The 15691-nt window shown below is 48.1% G+C and overlaps 1 protein-coding gene across 4 annotated transcripts; it reads left to right on the top strand.

Moving 5' to 3' along the window:
• Window positions 1-348: 348 nt before the first annotated feature.
• Window positions 349-15422, top strand: LOC144142418 (uncharacterized). Of its 4 annotated transcripts, none has more exons than XM_077673917.1 (5): window positions 349-420; window positions 1818-1901; window positions 3934-4033; window positions 8124-9993; window positions 14577-15422. In XM_077673917.1, the coding sequence occupies exons 1-5, from the start codon at window positions 364-366 to the stop codon at window positions 14908-14910; spliced, it is 2445 nt and encodes an 814-aa protein (XP_077530043.1). In that variant the 5' UTR covers window positions 349-363; the 3' UTR covers window positions 14911-15422. The 4 variants fall into 4 exon arrangements, with proteins under 4 accessions (XP_077530043.1, XP_077530044.1, XP_077530045.1 ...); XM_077673918.1 differs by lacking the exon at window positions 349-420 and adding an exon at window positions 956-1092; XM_077673919.1 differs by lacking the exon at window positions 349-420 and adding an exon at window positions 1157-1283.
• The last annotated feature ends 269 nt before the right edge of the window (window positions 15423-15691 follow it).

The raw sequence follows: 15691 nt of genomic DNA, 5'->3' as shown, positions 1-15691 counted from the left end.
CAGGAGGAGCTTTTCTGCAGCATATGTTGCGCGGCGCGACCAACATGTTGTTTAATTAAAAAAAAAACAGGTCTAAATTATGTTCTAAACACGCATCAAGCGTAAATACTTAGCAAAACTGCGACAATACTAACGCATGCCATGAATGCGAAATGTTTGCGCGAAACGCAGTTCGTTTACTCCACCGACTGATGCGCCACCTCGTCTAAAATGGCGCTAATTTTAAGAGTAGCGGCAGTAGCGGCTTGACTGACCGAGATGTACTACAGCCGGCGTTTTTGTTGTTTTTTTAAAGCGTCGACCGGCGGATGGGTCAGCACCTCGTCGTGCTAGAAAGCGGCGACACGAGCGAGGCAGGTCGGCATGCGCAGAACAATCCCGCCAGTGCAACAGTCGTCTGCTAGGCTGTTCCCGCCAGGAGTAAGGAGTAAAAGTTTATTGGCATAACTTCCATACAGCTGAGAGCCAGAGACAGCCAAAAGGCAGGAGCCCATACACCAGAGTGCTGGCCGCCAGCCCGAGACAACCCATTTTCGCTGGCATTCAGCCGCCTATCTTCACTGCCGTGAACAAGGAGCACGGAATATCGCTGTTACCGCCCGGCAGCCTACCTTCTCCCGTACGGATGCGCGCTATAAGCTAAAAGCCCCCCTTCCCACTCTCGATTTGTCTACAGTCCCCTACGGGCACAATCACTTTCACTTTAATTAAACATTTCGGTTATGATTTGGTTTACATTTTATTTATAGCGACGTGAGAGTGGACCAACGTTACTAGATAGGTAGAGTGGACGTACAGCCGGTAAAAGGCTTGTCTATAACACAGCGTTCGTACTCTCAGCCCTATCCTGCCCCGCCGGAGCGGGATTTGAATAAAACTACAGCGGAATTCTGAAGTCTTAGCCCTTTGCTTTTGCCTCCGACATGTTTGGAACGAGGGAACGAGTATGTTTCGGCAGTTTTCGGATGTAGCTGGTTTTGAGATACGCAACTTCGGCCCGCTGACAAGAGTACGCTCGCGCTGTGCTCGCGCGTTCGTGGAATTTTAGCGCGTTTTTCATCCCGTCGGTCGTAGCGTCGCTGTTTGTTCGAGGTGAGTACCGGGTATTGCCAACCAATTACAAGCGCTTAGCAACCGCATTCGCAGTACGCCATCGAGCTAACCATCTGCTTTGTCGTGTGAACATTCTCCAGTGCGCTGTCAGCGCCGGGCATAAGGCCAAGCGTCGAGCGTGCTCCGCTCAACACGGGTTGTCTAGCCTGGCGCTTTGCAATGATGATCAGGTATTATGTTGGGTAGCCGCTTCTCAAAAATGAGTCTCCAATCTTTGCTGGACTCGTAGCAGACGTCGCAGAGCGGCATGTGCTTCTATGAGTCGGGTGCACGTGAGTTGTAACATTGCCGCCTGCAGAACTACCCTGCACTCGTGCAGGACGAGGCGGAGGTAATGGTCTAATTAGTGTTCCATCATGGCCGCCGTGGAAGCAGTCGGATTTAACGCAACCGGACCAACCGCTTCTGGTTGAGTTAGCGCCGCTACGTCTTTCTTTCTTCGTCCCTGTGTTGCAAGCGCTATGAACACCAAGATGAACCAGCTAGCCGAATTCTCCATTCTACTGCAGTACGTGAATTGGAGCTGTGTGTCGCAATAAACAACAGCTCTGCTCGCGAACTACGATTATTGGTCACTGGATGTGTCTTGTCTTTTGCAAGTGTCGTTGAAGCATAATAATACCCCTGTTTTTCCATCGGCAGTCTGGTTTTTTCACGGACGCGAACGCATTGCGAGTGTTTACAGGCAGCACAACCTGTTGCAGGGAGAGATCTGCAGCATGGCCGACGACGCTGTTGCGGTACAACTATGGTGTCTAGTACAACCCTTCAATGCGGTGCCGCGTCAGGTGAGCGCGTTTAATCTCCCGAATGCAGAGACTGTTTGTGTAGACACGTGCGGCGGGCTTTCAGCAAGGATTGGGCCTCTTGTAATATGTTTTGCGTACTTAGGCTCGAAGAGCGCTGTAAGAACTGCAAGTACAACCGCCGCCGCACCTGTTGGTTGTGCTGAGAGCATTGCGGCACGTAATTGCTTGCTGCTGCGGTCAGTGCTTGCGTGGGAAATGCGTGCACGTTCTCAGAAGGCATACTGTAGAGTTAATAATGCTTTCTTGGAGAAAACCAGCTCACAGAAACGGAGAAAAAAAAGCATGCTGCCTAACTTCTGATGGCACCATATTGTTTTGCGTTCATGGGGCATGGGTTCAAGAATTGGACGATGAGGTGGCGACTAAGAGCACGCCTTTGACGCAGTCAGGGTGACTCATTTCGCAAATTCAGTGCTTGTAGCAAACAATGAATATACCACCAGAAATCGTCCCTAATGATATATTTTGTGTGCCCTGGGATAATTACTGGCAATTCTAATATTCACAAATATTAAAATGTTAGGCAGTTCCAACCGATCTATAAGCCATTTGCACTTGCACAACATTGTTGACGGCCCGATTTTATCCATTTTATTTTTATTTGTTATATTTTTATTTATATTCTTATTTTTTTATTTTTCTAACTAGTACTCTCCACTGATGGCATTGTTGTTCAGATATCAGTACAAAATTTCTGCAGACAGTGAACAGAGTGCCATGCAAGAGCAGATTTTTCTTCTTTTTTTTTTTGTAATTTGTACTAGATTTGTACCTTGTGAAGAGCAGACAAGTGTTTTAGACTATATGCTCTGGACTAACTGCCCTGAAAGAGCGCGCTGTTGGTGTGGGGATGTCTAAACTTTTCCCGTAGCACGTTTCCCGTAACGCTTGTCACTCACAAGGTGACCCCCGTACACATTGTGTGGACATCACAACTATCATCATCAGCAACCTATTTCTGTCCTCTGCTGGACAAATGCTGCCATCGTACCAGCTATCAGATGGGCTGAATTCAAGAATAAGGACTCAATAATTATCACTGACACGACTAGGGCCATAAGGAACTTCATCTGCGGCATCGTCCCAAGGAATGCTGAAAGACTTCTTCCAAAAATTCTAAAACAGAACCACACGCTTGTCTGGACTCCCGCCCACCAGGGGCTAGAGGGTCACGAGGCGGCCGATTCTCTTGCGAGGACTACCATAGACCGCAGAGACCCGCAACATTCGTACGCCCTCCCTGCTTACTGTAAAGGCACGGACAGGTTAACGTCCTACAGGCTTCACCGAAGATCAATGCCTATGCCACACCCCAGCCTAACTGCTGAAGAAGCGAGAAATTTTGGAAAAATACAGGCGAGCACCTGCTTACATAAGCCCAGACTCTCACTAATGTTCCCAGAAAAGTATAGTGAGGACTGGAAGCAATGTTACCAGAAGGCCGATTTATTCCATGCAGTCTGGAATTGCCCAATTACTTGGGACAAAAATAGCCACCAAACCTCGTCAGAGTCCTGGGAGGAAGCCCTGTCCAGCTCGGACCCTGCACAGCAGCTTGCGCTGCTTAGTAGGGCCAGGGATGGCCAAATAGCTTCTGGGGTCCTGGAATTTGCGTCCCACCCTTGATCTCTCCCCCTTTTCCCTCACCCCTTTTCACAAAATAAAGTTTACTGCTGCTACTACAACTACTACTGTACAAATGGCTCAGCCATTGACTCCCAAATTGCTCGTATCGTGCACTGTCTGTATCCATTCCTAGACACCGTAGTGTCGCAGAGGATACGCCGTTGTACGGCTGAGGCCTAGGACACGGTTTTGATTCCCGGCCGAGGCGGCCGCTTTTCTGAAGGAGGCATAAAGCAAAAACGCCCCCCATGTGTCAACATTTCAGTGTGCGTTGAAGATCCTCAAGTGGTAAAAATTAATTTGGAGCCCTCCGCTACGGCGTTCCTCAAGCCTTGGTGCAGCCTTGGCGCATTGAGCTTACAATGTTGAAATTGTGTCTTTTCAGGAGCCTGCCTTTCTGGGAGCGGCCGCACCAAGCCAAGACTCAACGCCACCTGTGGACGGGGCCAACCCAGGAAAGGATGACAAGAAAGCACCCAAAAGTGGTAAGGAACCGGGTTCCTGCCATGGCTCCTTTCCACGGGCAGCGAAGGGCACAGATTCAAGCCAGGAAGTTGCCATCTCACACCTGTGCCCAGCTTGTGAGGGGTCGGCCTGTCCTCTTGCCTGGTGGTCATGCCCTATCGTTGAATATCACACTAATTTCCTGTCTACAGTTTCCATTTGTGCTCCTGCAGTAGACGATTGGCCCATGACTGTGCGAGGTAGGAAATGTTGCTAAATGATGCTAGCAGCACCAGCCTTTAGAGGCAGTCTGGGTTCTGTTGGTCACTGACGATGGCTGCATAGCTTTCCCCAGGCCGAAAGCTTTACATGTCTTGTCGAACACTAAAAGTAATAGTAGTCATCGTCAACATGAATGGCACCAAAACAGCCTCTGCTGTAAAGAGGATAAATTAGCCCTTTGAGGGTCGAATTTTTTCGCCTAATGCGACCCCCCAGCGTCGTTTTTTTTATTGCCGATTTAAATTCTCCGGATGAATCTATTTCGAGAAAAAAATTATCGTAATTTTTTTAGGGCCACTATAAAGTGACAAAAATCGTTTGGGTTGTTACATACGTGTGGTTTATTCATGAGTAACACAAGAATTCTAAATAAAAATGAGAGAGTAACAAGCTGGCACCTTTTGAGTCAATCAAAATCAGATAGACATCAGTTTCACGGGTGCAAAAAGCGGGAAGCGCCCGGAGGACGATACCGAAACCAGCGGCTGCGCGCACGCGGGCGCGTGGGACTGTATGCGGGAGCGATAGACGGCGCACCGCTCATAAAATACAAAAAAAAAAGGAGAAAAGAGCCTCATCAGTTTCGCAGGTGACCTTGGTCTGTGGCAGGCACAAGAAGGGAGAGGTGCCAGGTGGGCGATACCCAGCGTGCCCCCTCGTTCAGCAGATGCACAAGCGATAGCCGGCGTGCCGCTGAAGTAAATCATAAAAATCAAAAGAAGAGCCATCGGCTCAAGAAAGAAATTTGACGTATTTCTGAAGTGTGGCAGCACATGCCAAGCAAGAGAAGTTGTCGAAAAAGGTGCACTTTTTAAGGATAAAGATACAAGCAATGCCGTACATGTACATCATTGACCATTTTGAAAGTGTTTGCCGATGCCATACATGTACGGCCATGACCCTCAAAGGGTTAAAGGGACCCAGAAAAGCCTTTTGTAAAAGTCACAAAAGGCCTTTATTGTCGCGTAGTACCAATATAGCGATGCATTGCCGTTGGAATTATTGATCTACATTCAGTATTAGCTGTGCGAGAAGCAATTAAGTGCACCTCTCCCCCCTTGCCGATCGATTCCTCCTCCCTCTCTGCTTCTTTCAAAGCAGCTGGAAACACTGGGAATAGCCATGTGACATCGCGACGCTCGACTTCCGTTCTCCGCTAGCTACATTCCTGCGCCTAGGCACGTGTCAATCGCCTCGGACCCGCCTTTGCCTTGGGATCGCGCAGGAAGGAGGAAGAGCAGCCGGAAGCCAATGGCAGTGACGTTGCCGGCGACCGACGATCGGCCAAATCAGGTGGGCGCCTCGCCAAAGCGTCAGCCGCGGTAGGCTCGCTGCGGCGGCGCGCTCATCGGCTGAGAAAGGCGATCTTCAAAAATTGTTTACAAATTATCCCTACAACGTATGGGGCTCACACTTGACTCAAAAATCCCCCGTTATGTGTTCTACCACCTGAATGCATTCGATTGCCACCTTCACAAAGCTTTTCTGGGTCCCTTTAAAGAACGCATTGGGGCTCGATTGGATTGTGGACGCTGGTTGTGAGAGCAACAGCCAAGTGCAGTAACTGCAGCGCTAAGCGGGCAGTGTGCCAGAATGGAGCAAGAAGTGGCCTGACGACTGACCCGTGACAGGTGAACATGATGGCCGTGAGTGGTCAGAATTGTCGGGGGGGGGGGGGGGGGGGGGGGGGGGGGGGGGGGAGTTTTTCCAAAGTGAACATTAATACCCCTGTCACACGGCAACTGTAATGTCATTCAAGTGAATGATCATTCATTAGCTGTTAATGACATTCGGCTTGGCTGTGCGGGTCTACACGGCGAAACAAATATCATTTGATTGCGATAGCAGTCCGGATTAGCGAGGCCTCAAAACCACAAAATTATATTTATAGCGCATCTAGAATGTTTTCACACATGATTTTAAACAACATAACAAAGGAATTTTTTTTTTTCCAAAATAAAAATAAAATTACCTTTTTAGGTGGCATCGGTAGACTTCACAAGCAAGACAAGTCCGCAAAAATCCGCATTAGGGTAGCACGTGCACTAAGGACGAGATTTTCTTTTTTGCTGGTACTTGTTTGCCTTTCTTTATTTGAACAACAACAACACAAAGAGAAAAATATAAGTTTACTGACTGTTTTTAGAAACAGCATTCTTTGGCTTATTACTAAATGTTCTTGTGTAGTGATGCACAACTGCTGTCGAGGCTACTCGTTTGGCCGCTAACTGAGGTCCTGGAACTCAGTTAGCTGGTAATGTCATTCACCTGAAATGTCATTCGGTATTCTCTTGTAGCGCCAAATTAATGACACTTGCTCTAAATGTCATTAGATCTGCCTTATGACAGGGGTATGTCACACTTACGCAAACACAGTAACATTAAACAAGCCTACTGACGTGCTTCACACAAGAAGACGAAGAAATGAAAGCAAATAGCAGTAAAGCAGTCGCTGAAAAGTATCGCCAGGCTCTAAGTAATTGTTTTGATGAGGCCCTGAGTGCTATGTGGTAAACCTCATAGCAGTGGGTGTTGGTTGGCATGGACTAGCTGCTGAGATGTTTCCCCACGCCCTTGCATGACAGGGTTTGCACAGGTCCTGGAAAACCTTGAAAACCCTTGAATTCAGAAGTGTCAATTTCAAGGCCTGGAAAGTCCTGGAATTTAAAATGATCCTTGAATATCCTTGATTTTTATGGAGAGAATCAATGGCCCTGTCTTTTCAAAAGAATTTAAAGCGTTTGTCGTGGATTTTACGTGTTAACAAATCTAAAGAAACATTGTGTCAATCAAGCTTCAGTGTATTGCTTGAAATTTCAAAAAGTTTTGTGGATTTTCATTATTACGAGGCAACATTGGGAGCAGGCTTTTCTCAATCCAATCCAGGTCACAATACAATCCAGTGAAAGCCAGCTTCTGTTGTCTATCTTGCATCTTCCAAGTCTGTGGACGTGTTTGCTCATTGCATGTTTGCTGTGCCTCATACGCTCCATCTGTGTTTGCTTTTACGTGCTAATGGTGGACGTGTGCGTAGTTCGTCCTGCCTTAGAGCAACACTTGCTGATTCAGTTTCAACTGATACTCTTGCTGACAAAGCAGGACATGCAGGCAACATTAACGAAGTTTTGAAATCAAACAGCCTCAGCAAAACACCAGGAAAAAAGAAAAACCTCTAGATACAAACTATGAAATACCAAAAAATAAAGCTGGGGGGACATTCACGCACCTGTTAGTGGCTATCTAAATGTGCAATATTGTGCTTAGGTATTGTGCAATAAAAACTTGCATTGTGTTGAAAAAGCTATAGATAATCTCAGATAACACATTAGATGGGGACCTTGAAAATGTGTTTTCTGGTCCTTGAAAGTCCTTGAAAACCCTTGAATTTTTGCTTTTGAAGCCTGTGCGAACCCCTGTTAGAGTACAGTCAGAGAGCTTGAGTGGACTTGGCTGAGCTAGAGCCACTAGATGAGTTTTCTTATTTAGTGGCTCTAGGCTGGGCCAATATTCATAGTGGTTTCTCAGGACATGCCGTGGACCCTGTCAGTCTCAGTAGCTGCTGTTGGTCTTGTCTTATGTTGCGGCAGCAGAAGTGAACACTATGACTAATTGATAGAACCTTTGGAACATGCACAAAATTCTGCATGCAAGCAACAATACGTCAATATAAATTCAGATTTTACTCTTTCTTGGTAGCACACTGCCTTGCTCGTGGTTCAGTGTTTCTTTCTTCTTCTTTTTTTTTTTTTTTTTTTTTTTTTTTTTTTTTTTTTTTTTCCCCAATCAACATTTTTTTTGGGGGATAACTCAAGCGAAGCTCTTGTACGCTTCTCTGCCTTTGGTATGCAGGCCGCAAGAGGAAAGCTGAAGCTCTTCAAGGGTGTGCAGCATTTTCAGCTGGCATTGACCTTGCCAACCTGGATGGCGCCAGAGGCAGTTTCACAGGTGCCTCCATCGACTATCGCATCGCCTGCACAGCAACGCACAACAACACGTGTCAGATCGTCCGCCACCTGCCTGTGTGGAACGAATTCCTGTGCAAGGCGCATCTCGAGCTCCAAGAGACGCCGGGAGTACATGGGCAACTGTCCCTGTCTGCTTGCCAGGGTGTTCGCACGTACCGGGCCTCAAGGGACGAGTTTGAACAAGCAGCGGCACTCGTGTATTGGCTGCTGAAGACTCATCGTTGCGTGGCAGTCCTCGACATCCAGGGTAGCACTTGGAACGCACACCCAGCGATTGTAGCCAACGCGCTTCGGGACAGTCCTTTTGTCAAGTCGTTGACGGTCTCCACCTTTAGTCTGCACACACACAGTGGCCTCAGCGAAGTCATCTCTACCCTTACGCAGCTCAGGGAGTTTGAGTGCACAGGAGAAGTTAGGTTCCAAGTCCAGCTCGCGGCCTCTCTGCCTCTGCTTCTTCAGAGAGCGAAGTTGTTGGCTTCCCTCAGGATTTCTTCATTGCGCTGGAAAAACCGCCAGACCGCCCGTGATTTCTTCGAAGCACTGACTGCAGCCCCCGCCCTAAACGAGCTCTCGATCCACGATTCTGCTTTGGCGAAACTGCAGTGCCCAAAAATGGCAATGCACGTGATGAGTACAATTGCCCCGAGTGTGCTGACTCTTCAGCTGTCCAGCCGGCCATCCCAGGATTGTTTGTACATGTGTCTGTTGGGTCTGTCTCAGAACCAGTCCATCTCAGAAGTGCGTCTTGTAAATCTTAGATTGGATGATGCAGCCGGTCCAATAGCGTTGGTGTGGAGAGACAATTCAGTCCTCTCTAGCTTCCACATGCTCTCAACGCAGTGGGATTTTGCTGACGGCTATCACAATAAGTGCGCTCTAGCGCTTCTGCGCAACGAAACTCTGGAAGACATCACGCTTCCCTTGCACATATGGGACGACGAAATGTGGGCACTGTTCTTCGCTGCACTGGCGCAGAAACCGGCCCTGAGGAGAGTCACCATCGAGGTGTTTTTCATTGAAGCTGGATTTATGCGCGAAGTCTGTGACGCCATCAAGGCAAGCAAAGTGGAGGACAGGGTTTTTTTTAGAGACGTGCGCTCTAAGAACCTTCCCTTGCTCATAGATTTCTGGCCCATTAAGCTCGAAGGCAGCAGGCTGTCGGAGTTGTATGCAGAACCAGATTTGGAGGTGGGCAGAGGCCGACTTTCAAGGCTTCTGCAAGTCTTGCCCTCGTGCGGCCCAGTCACGTATCTGGATGTGCCAGCAGACCTGTACTGCTTGGAGCCCACCCTGATGTCAGCCCTTGGTGACTACATTGCCTCCACCACAACACTGAGGACTTTCCACGTGAGCGCACAGTACGACCGTGTGATGGCGGAGTTGAATACTCCGCCGGACTGGTTCTGGACCATCATAGCCCAGGCACTGATGGAGAACAAGAGCATCAGGGACTTGGGCCTGCAGCCAGAGCGCATCAGTAAAGAAGTGGCCAACGATTTGGTGAACACCGTGTGGGCCAGTCCGAACGTCTGCAAAGTCCGCTTCAGCACTCGAGAGAAGTCTGTCGCCAGGGCTATCGTGCGGGGCCTGTCCTCGGGCATTGCCCAAGACCGTAGACTCATCGAGGTCACGTTGAAGGACGCGGGGTATCAAGACCTGGACAGAGACTGGTTTGCCATTCAGGACGTGGTCGGACGGAACTGCCGGATGGTCGCGCGAGCTGCTCAGTACGTGACCGGAGCCGTCTGCGACAGGTACGCTTAACTGCCACCAGAGGGCGTGCATGAAGCCTTTTCTGTGGACTGCCCCTTCTACATCTTCGATACTGTCTGAGAAAGGCAGCATGTTTTGGGGCTCAGTGTGTGTTCATCGTAATCCTTGAAGTTATGTACAGTGGAACCCTTTTAATACTTTTTTCACCGAACCGGGAAAGAAAAACGTAACAGTTGGGAAAACGTAAAAGTGAGGAAAGCCACGAAAATGGGCCGGCGTCTAACTGGTGTCATTAAATCACCCCCTATCTAGAGCTCCATTGTTGCAATCATGTCTATATTAAAGTATTAACTCTGTGCTGCCATTGTGCGTACATATTTTAGCGGATCTAAAGTGCTGGTGCGGTTGGTTGACGTGCTGCGCGCCGGGCTGCTGTTTGGGGTTGCTTCGGCAGCGGCAAAGTCTGTGCCGCGGCATTTCTTGAAGGCGCCGTAAGATCCTGGCGGAATGAAGGCGTGGGAAAGCGCGATTCCGCGGAAAAACTTCAAGGTTACGTCGCAAACACACGGCTGTCACATTCATTAATAGCCTTCAGACATCGTCAACTGTTACATCGTAAATGGTCTAACTAAGGATACCGCGAGGCAGGTGGACCCTGAGGGAGAGCGCGGTGCCACTTATTTCCCCTAACATACCTGAGCAACAGTCGAAACAAAGACGCCAAAGTCATGCAGAAAACAACCCAAAGGGAGTGTTGCATCCTGCCAAAATGATGGGCTTTGTGCGACAAAACTGGCACAAGTGACCGCATGGGTGGTGTAGAAAGCGCCGAGAGTGGCACGAAGGGAGCAGCAAACGACGCGCCGAGACTGATCTCAACGCTACCGCGCGTCACGGCCTGGTCGGCGGCAGCACCGGCCCGTGCCGCGGTACTGGGAGGCCACGCTCTTTGCCAACTGGCCAAATCAAGAAACGCTCAAAGGCACCATTATAACAGTGCGGCGGCGCTAACATCATGCACTTTCGGCGTTCCAAAGGGAAGCTTCTGTTGTAAGCGCAGTGATGATGGTGATAGCACTCTGGACGGATGTCCATCTAGTGATGGCCTCTCCAACTCGCTTGCAGCTTCTTGTAGCCAGTTCAGTAACAAAGCTTGGCTAAGACTCATCAAAAGCCAAAATAGCGGTGCCCAAGCGGCTTCGGAGTGACAGGTTGCGACTCATCATACGGGAACGGGCCCACAGTTGCGACGTTACAGCGGGGTTCGCAATGCATTATATCCTATGGGAGCTATGTGCCGGGATCGATGACAAACAGCGTAACAGCCAGGAAAATGCAACAGTGAGGAACGTAACTGCGGGATTCTACTGTACTTGCCTTTCACCGCTAGAGAGGAACCTGGTGTTGAAGACTCACATCTTGAACTCTGCTTGCCCAGAAATGTTTTAAGCGCAGAGCACTTTAGGGGCTCGCCTTGTCATGGTAGCTCGTTCGCTGTCACGGTATCACGCACCCAGACAGGGCCACACAACGTCACGCACCCAAGCAGATGCTTCGAAAAGATATCCGCTTATACCTCGATTCAGCCTTCCGGCCAAGAGTTACCGGCATACTTGAACGAGCGGTTTACACAGTCATAACTGTTCGAATCTCCTGAACCGCTGGTACTTGTCATGCATGCCCCCCATTATTTAGAGCAAAGAAAACTGCAGGTATATTTGAGGCAAAATATGTGTACATAAAGTTCCGAAAGAGCACCCACCCAAAGTGCAGTGATATCGAGTGAAGAATAAGGGACGAGCGAACTTTCGGGTCGGGAGCGAAAGACTATAAAGTGGCCAACTAAAGCACCAAGTTGGGCGAGTTGGTTACTAAGGAATTCATCGGACTAGCGAACATTAAGACAGAGACAAAGCTAGGGAGAAGATGAACCACATGCTAGATCAACTCAGTTTATGCCACATAAAAACAGGGAAACACCAATAAGTACATGATATTTGAAGGTGTTATCGTAAAAATGCAGTGAAAACAAACAAAATGCTATCGCTCATACCACAGGCCACATTACAGCGAGTACGGATCCTTGGTAAAGTTGGGGTGGCAATTTTAACGAATTCATAGCGCAAAGGACGAGGACACACAACACAGCGCTAACTTCCAAGAGTTGGAAGTTACCGCTGTGTTCAAGGTTCGCACAGGTCCTTGAAAACCTTGAAATCCCTTGAATTTAGAAGTGTAAATTTCAAGGCCTGGAAAGTCCTGGAATTTTTAAAGGGTCCTTGAAAACCCTCGATTTTTCTGGCGATAACCAATGGCCCTATCTTTTCACAAGAATTTAAAGTGGTCGTCGTGAATTTTAGGTGTTACACATGTAAAGAAACATTGTAACAATCAAGCTTTAGTGTATTGCGTGAAAGTACGAGTTGTGGATTCTCGTTATTACGAGGCAACATTGGGAGCAGCACTCAATAGAATTCATGTCACGATACCATTCCCGTGAATGCCGGCTTCTGTTCTCTATCTTGCATGTTCCATCTAGTCTGTGGATGGCCTTTCATTGCATGTTTGCTGTGCCTCATACGCTCCACCTGCGTTTGCTTTTACGTGCAAATGGTGGACGTGTACATAGTTCATCCTGCTTTGCAGCAACACTTGCCGAGGTGATTTCAGCTGATACTCATGCTGACAAAGCAGGAGATGCAGGCAACATTAACTAAGTTTTGAATTCAAACAGCCTCAGCAAAACACCAAGAAAAAAGAAAAACCTTTAAATATAAATTATGAAAAAAAAGCTGGGGGAGCATTCATGAACCCATAGCACCTATCTAAATGTGCAATAACGTGCTTAGGTATTAGCCAATATCAAAATTTTGCATTTTGTTGAAAAAGTTATAAATAACCCCAGATAAAACATAAGATGGGGACCTTGAAAGTGTGTTTTCTGGTCCTTGAAAGTCCTTGAAAACCCTTGAATTTTTGCTTTTGAAGCCCGTACGAACCCTGTGTGTTGTGTGTCCTCGTTCTTTGCGCTACGAATTCGTCCATATCACATCACAGCGCCGGTCCATATCGCATGGCGGAAATGAAATTCACACGTGTGAACAGTTTCATCCATCAGCCACGCACAACCACCTTCCCCTCGCCAAAAACTTACGTACTTGCCAAAAAAATTGCATACTTACGTACTTGTCTTAAAGTTCGCTAGTACGATGAATTCCTTATAAAGTGGCCGCACCACCAACCAAAACTGCAGAGATATTAAGAAAAAATCCGAGATGGGCAAACTTTCGGGTCAATCGCGGAAAGGACAAATAAGTGACCACATCGACACGAGAAGGTGATTCGCATTTATTTTGTTAGCTCGTCGATGCTAAAGCCCTTGATTTGAGGGGGTGTGCGATGTTTGGAATCTTTAGTGAATTAAAATATTCCACCCGTAAACGGGGGTGGGCCATGTTTCGGGGGAGGGCGTTCTCTTGGAACTTTGCGGTAATCGACCGGCAGTCCCGGTGTCCATTTTTAGTTACGAATGCTCATTGGGTTGGTTTTACAATAGCAAATGAAAAAAGTGGCCGCGGAAGACAAAAAATGCCGCATTCAAAGCTGCGCAGTAAGGCTCTGGCATGTGCGAGATGAAAGCCGACACAAAACAACGGAACTCCCACTTGTGCTGTTCCAAGCACGGCGAAGGAGGGAAATTTGAATTGCATTGGACAAAACCTCTGTTCAATTCATCAAGGGAGGAGTGGTAGCAAATGGCGGATAATAGCACCACAGCCCCTCTGGCGAATCACTGCTCTGCACTTCCGAGAGCTTTCATGTTGAGTGAAACAGCTCGTAATTTTATCTTATTGTCACTTATAACGTGCAGTCAGGGAACCAGCAGCCTCCTGGACGGTGGGCTGTGTGTTGTGTCAGCAGAACAAGAAATTGGTTCGAGTGTAGGTTGGAGTGACCTACTGTGCTAGTGTTGTGGCTAAGCCATTATCGCCGATTTGCGCAAGGAACTAAATTCGGAACCCTGTCACATTACGCACATTTCCGATGGAAGCAAAATACACCATTGGTCATTCAAAAATTTTCTGCACTTGAACCCTTCACGTTGGCTTGCTTCCAAGCTCATTTAGTGGTTGCATTAAACCCCATTGTGAAATGTGCCGAGTCATCTCCTTAGAATAGTCAACCAAAATTTTATTAGGAACCCATGATTCTGCTCGGGATAAGAAAAAAAACTCCATGAGTGTAGTGTAGTGAATAATATTGTTACCACTGTGACTCGCCACTTACTTCTTAAGCTGCGAACTTCCTTGAAACTCAGCTCATATCCAGGTGCATTGGAAAAATGTACGGATGCGTACACTTATCACAATGAGCACGTTACTCTACCAGGATGAAGGCAGCAATTGTCGATGCTTTCAGCCTTATTAAAAGATGTCAGCCCCTGTTGGTACAAGTTGACCATCCCCCAAAGAAATGCTCCCCTTTCTCAATGAATCTTGCGGCTGTCGAGAAATTCTTTCTCGCTATAATTCACAATTTGTGCTTCTAATCTCGATCTAGAGCGCCTAGCGGGGGTGATGCTTTGGGCGAGGAGTTTTCCCCTTAGCGCCCACTCTTTTCGCAGGTATCGCGCGCGTGCCTTGGAGGCGATCTCCGGGCACCCTGTCCTGGTGGAAGAGGTTGCCACACTGGCCTCCGTCAGCGTGCAGGTGGCGGCTGCCAGAGTCCAGCAAGGGCTGCGCAGCTTCGAAAGCATGCACGACTTCATGCGCCTGGCCGGTGTCGTCCAGGAGAGGGTCGCGTGCCACCCCCGCAAGGACGGCCGCACGCAGATTGATGGGCTCAACGAGTACTCTTGGGCAGGCGTGAGGCGCTACCTCAAGCTGGAGGACATCCGAGAACGACGAGGCTGCAGACGGGCCAAGTGTTCGCTGGCTGCTGCCGACTCTGGTGTGTGATGTGGGGGCAGCGATCGCATTCTGTGATATCCAGCATTAGGTCACCTGAGGCAACGGATGACAAGGACATTTTTCTGCTGTTTTATTTCACTTGTGTACCTGCATTGTATATATGAAACATACACTTTTTAAACTCTTAGTCTTTTCAAGTTTGGCTTGTGGTTCATAAGTTTCTCGTCATGCAGATGCCTGCCACAGGTGTCGGCAATGAAGGTGAGGATAGAGGCGATGAAATGAAGGGGTTGCATCGCGCAAAGCACAGCTGGAATTTTTTAAATTTGGCATCGTATCAGGCCCTCTTGTTTTTATCTATTTGGCAATAGTAGGTAATGTAAAGAAAAAGGGAAATGGCTCAATTCATTGTGCACAAAATACAAAATCTGAAGTATGTGTGCACTGACTGGGGAAATATGCCCGAACTGGCAGCACTTTTTTACTCCAAGACTTGTATGGCTTGAACGTCTTTGTGGAATTGTCTGTCTTTCAGTAAAAGCTCTCCACGGCAATAATAAGTAGCAGTAGCAGCGGCTGTTATTCTTTAGAGAGATTTGAGGCCACACACCCAAACGATTCATCAAATACCGAAGTCCCCTTACCACTTGCAAAAAGAAGAGTTTCGAGGACATTCAAGTACATATTACAAGTTGCGATGAAAGCATTAATGCCCAACTGCGAAATAAATACGCCCTGGGCCCCAAGAGGAACACAAAGTGCAGCCGCACAAAGTGACCAAACTTGCTGCCAACTGCTGTGCCATTGGGCGGGGCTGTAGAGTGTGCAC

Source organism: Haemaphysalis longicornis, unplaced genomic scaffold (genome assembly GCF_048455015.1).
Source record: "Haemaphysalis longicornis isolate Haplotype H1 unplaced genomic scaffold, Haemaphysalis longicornis Haplotype H1 scaffold_6, whole genome shotgun sequence".
In the NCBI taxonomy this organism is placed as follows: Eukaryota; Metazoa; Arthropoda; class Arachnida; order Ixodida; family Ixodidae; genus Haemaphysalis; species Haemaphysalis longicornis.
Note: the sequence above shows the minus strand (reverse complement) of the source record. Positions and strands in the feature narration are given on the sequence as shown.

What these genes read in the sequence shown, in the direction of transcription:
- LOC144142418 (XM_077673917.1), top strand. Translation starts at nt 364, where the DNA reads ATGCGCAGAACAATCCCGCCAGTGCAACAGTCGTCTGCTAGGCTGTTC. An exon ending in CTAGGCTGTTCCCGCCAGGA is followed by an intron (nt 421 to 1,817) that starts GTAAGGAGTAAA and finishes AACCTGTTGCAG; the next exon opens with GGAGAGATCTGCAGCATGGC. An exon ending in ACCGGAGCCGTCTGCGACAG is followed by an intron (nt 9,994 to 14,576) that starts GTACGCTTAACT and finishes CTCTTTTCGCAG; the next exon opens with GTATCGCGCGCGTGCCTTGG.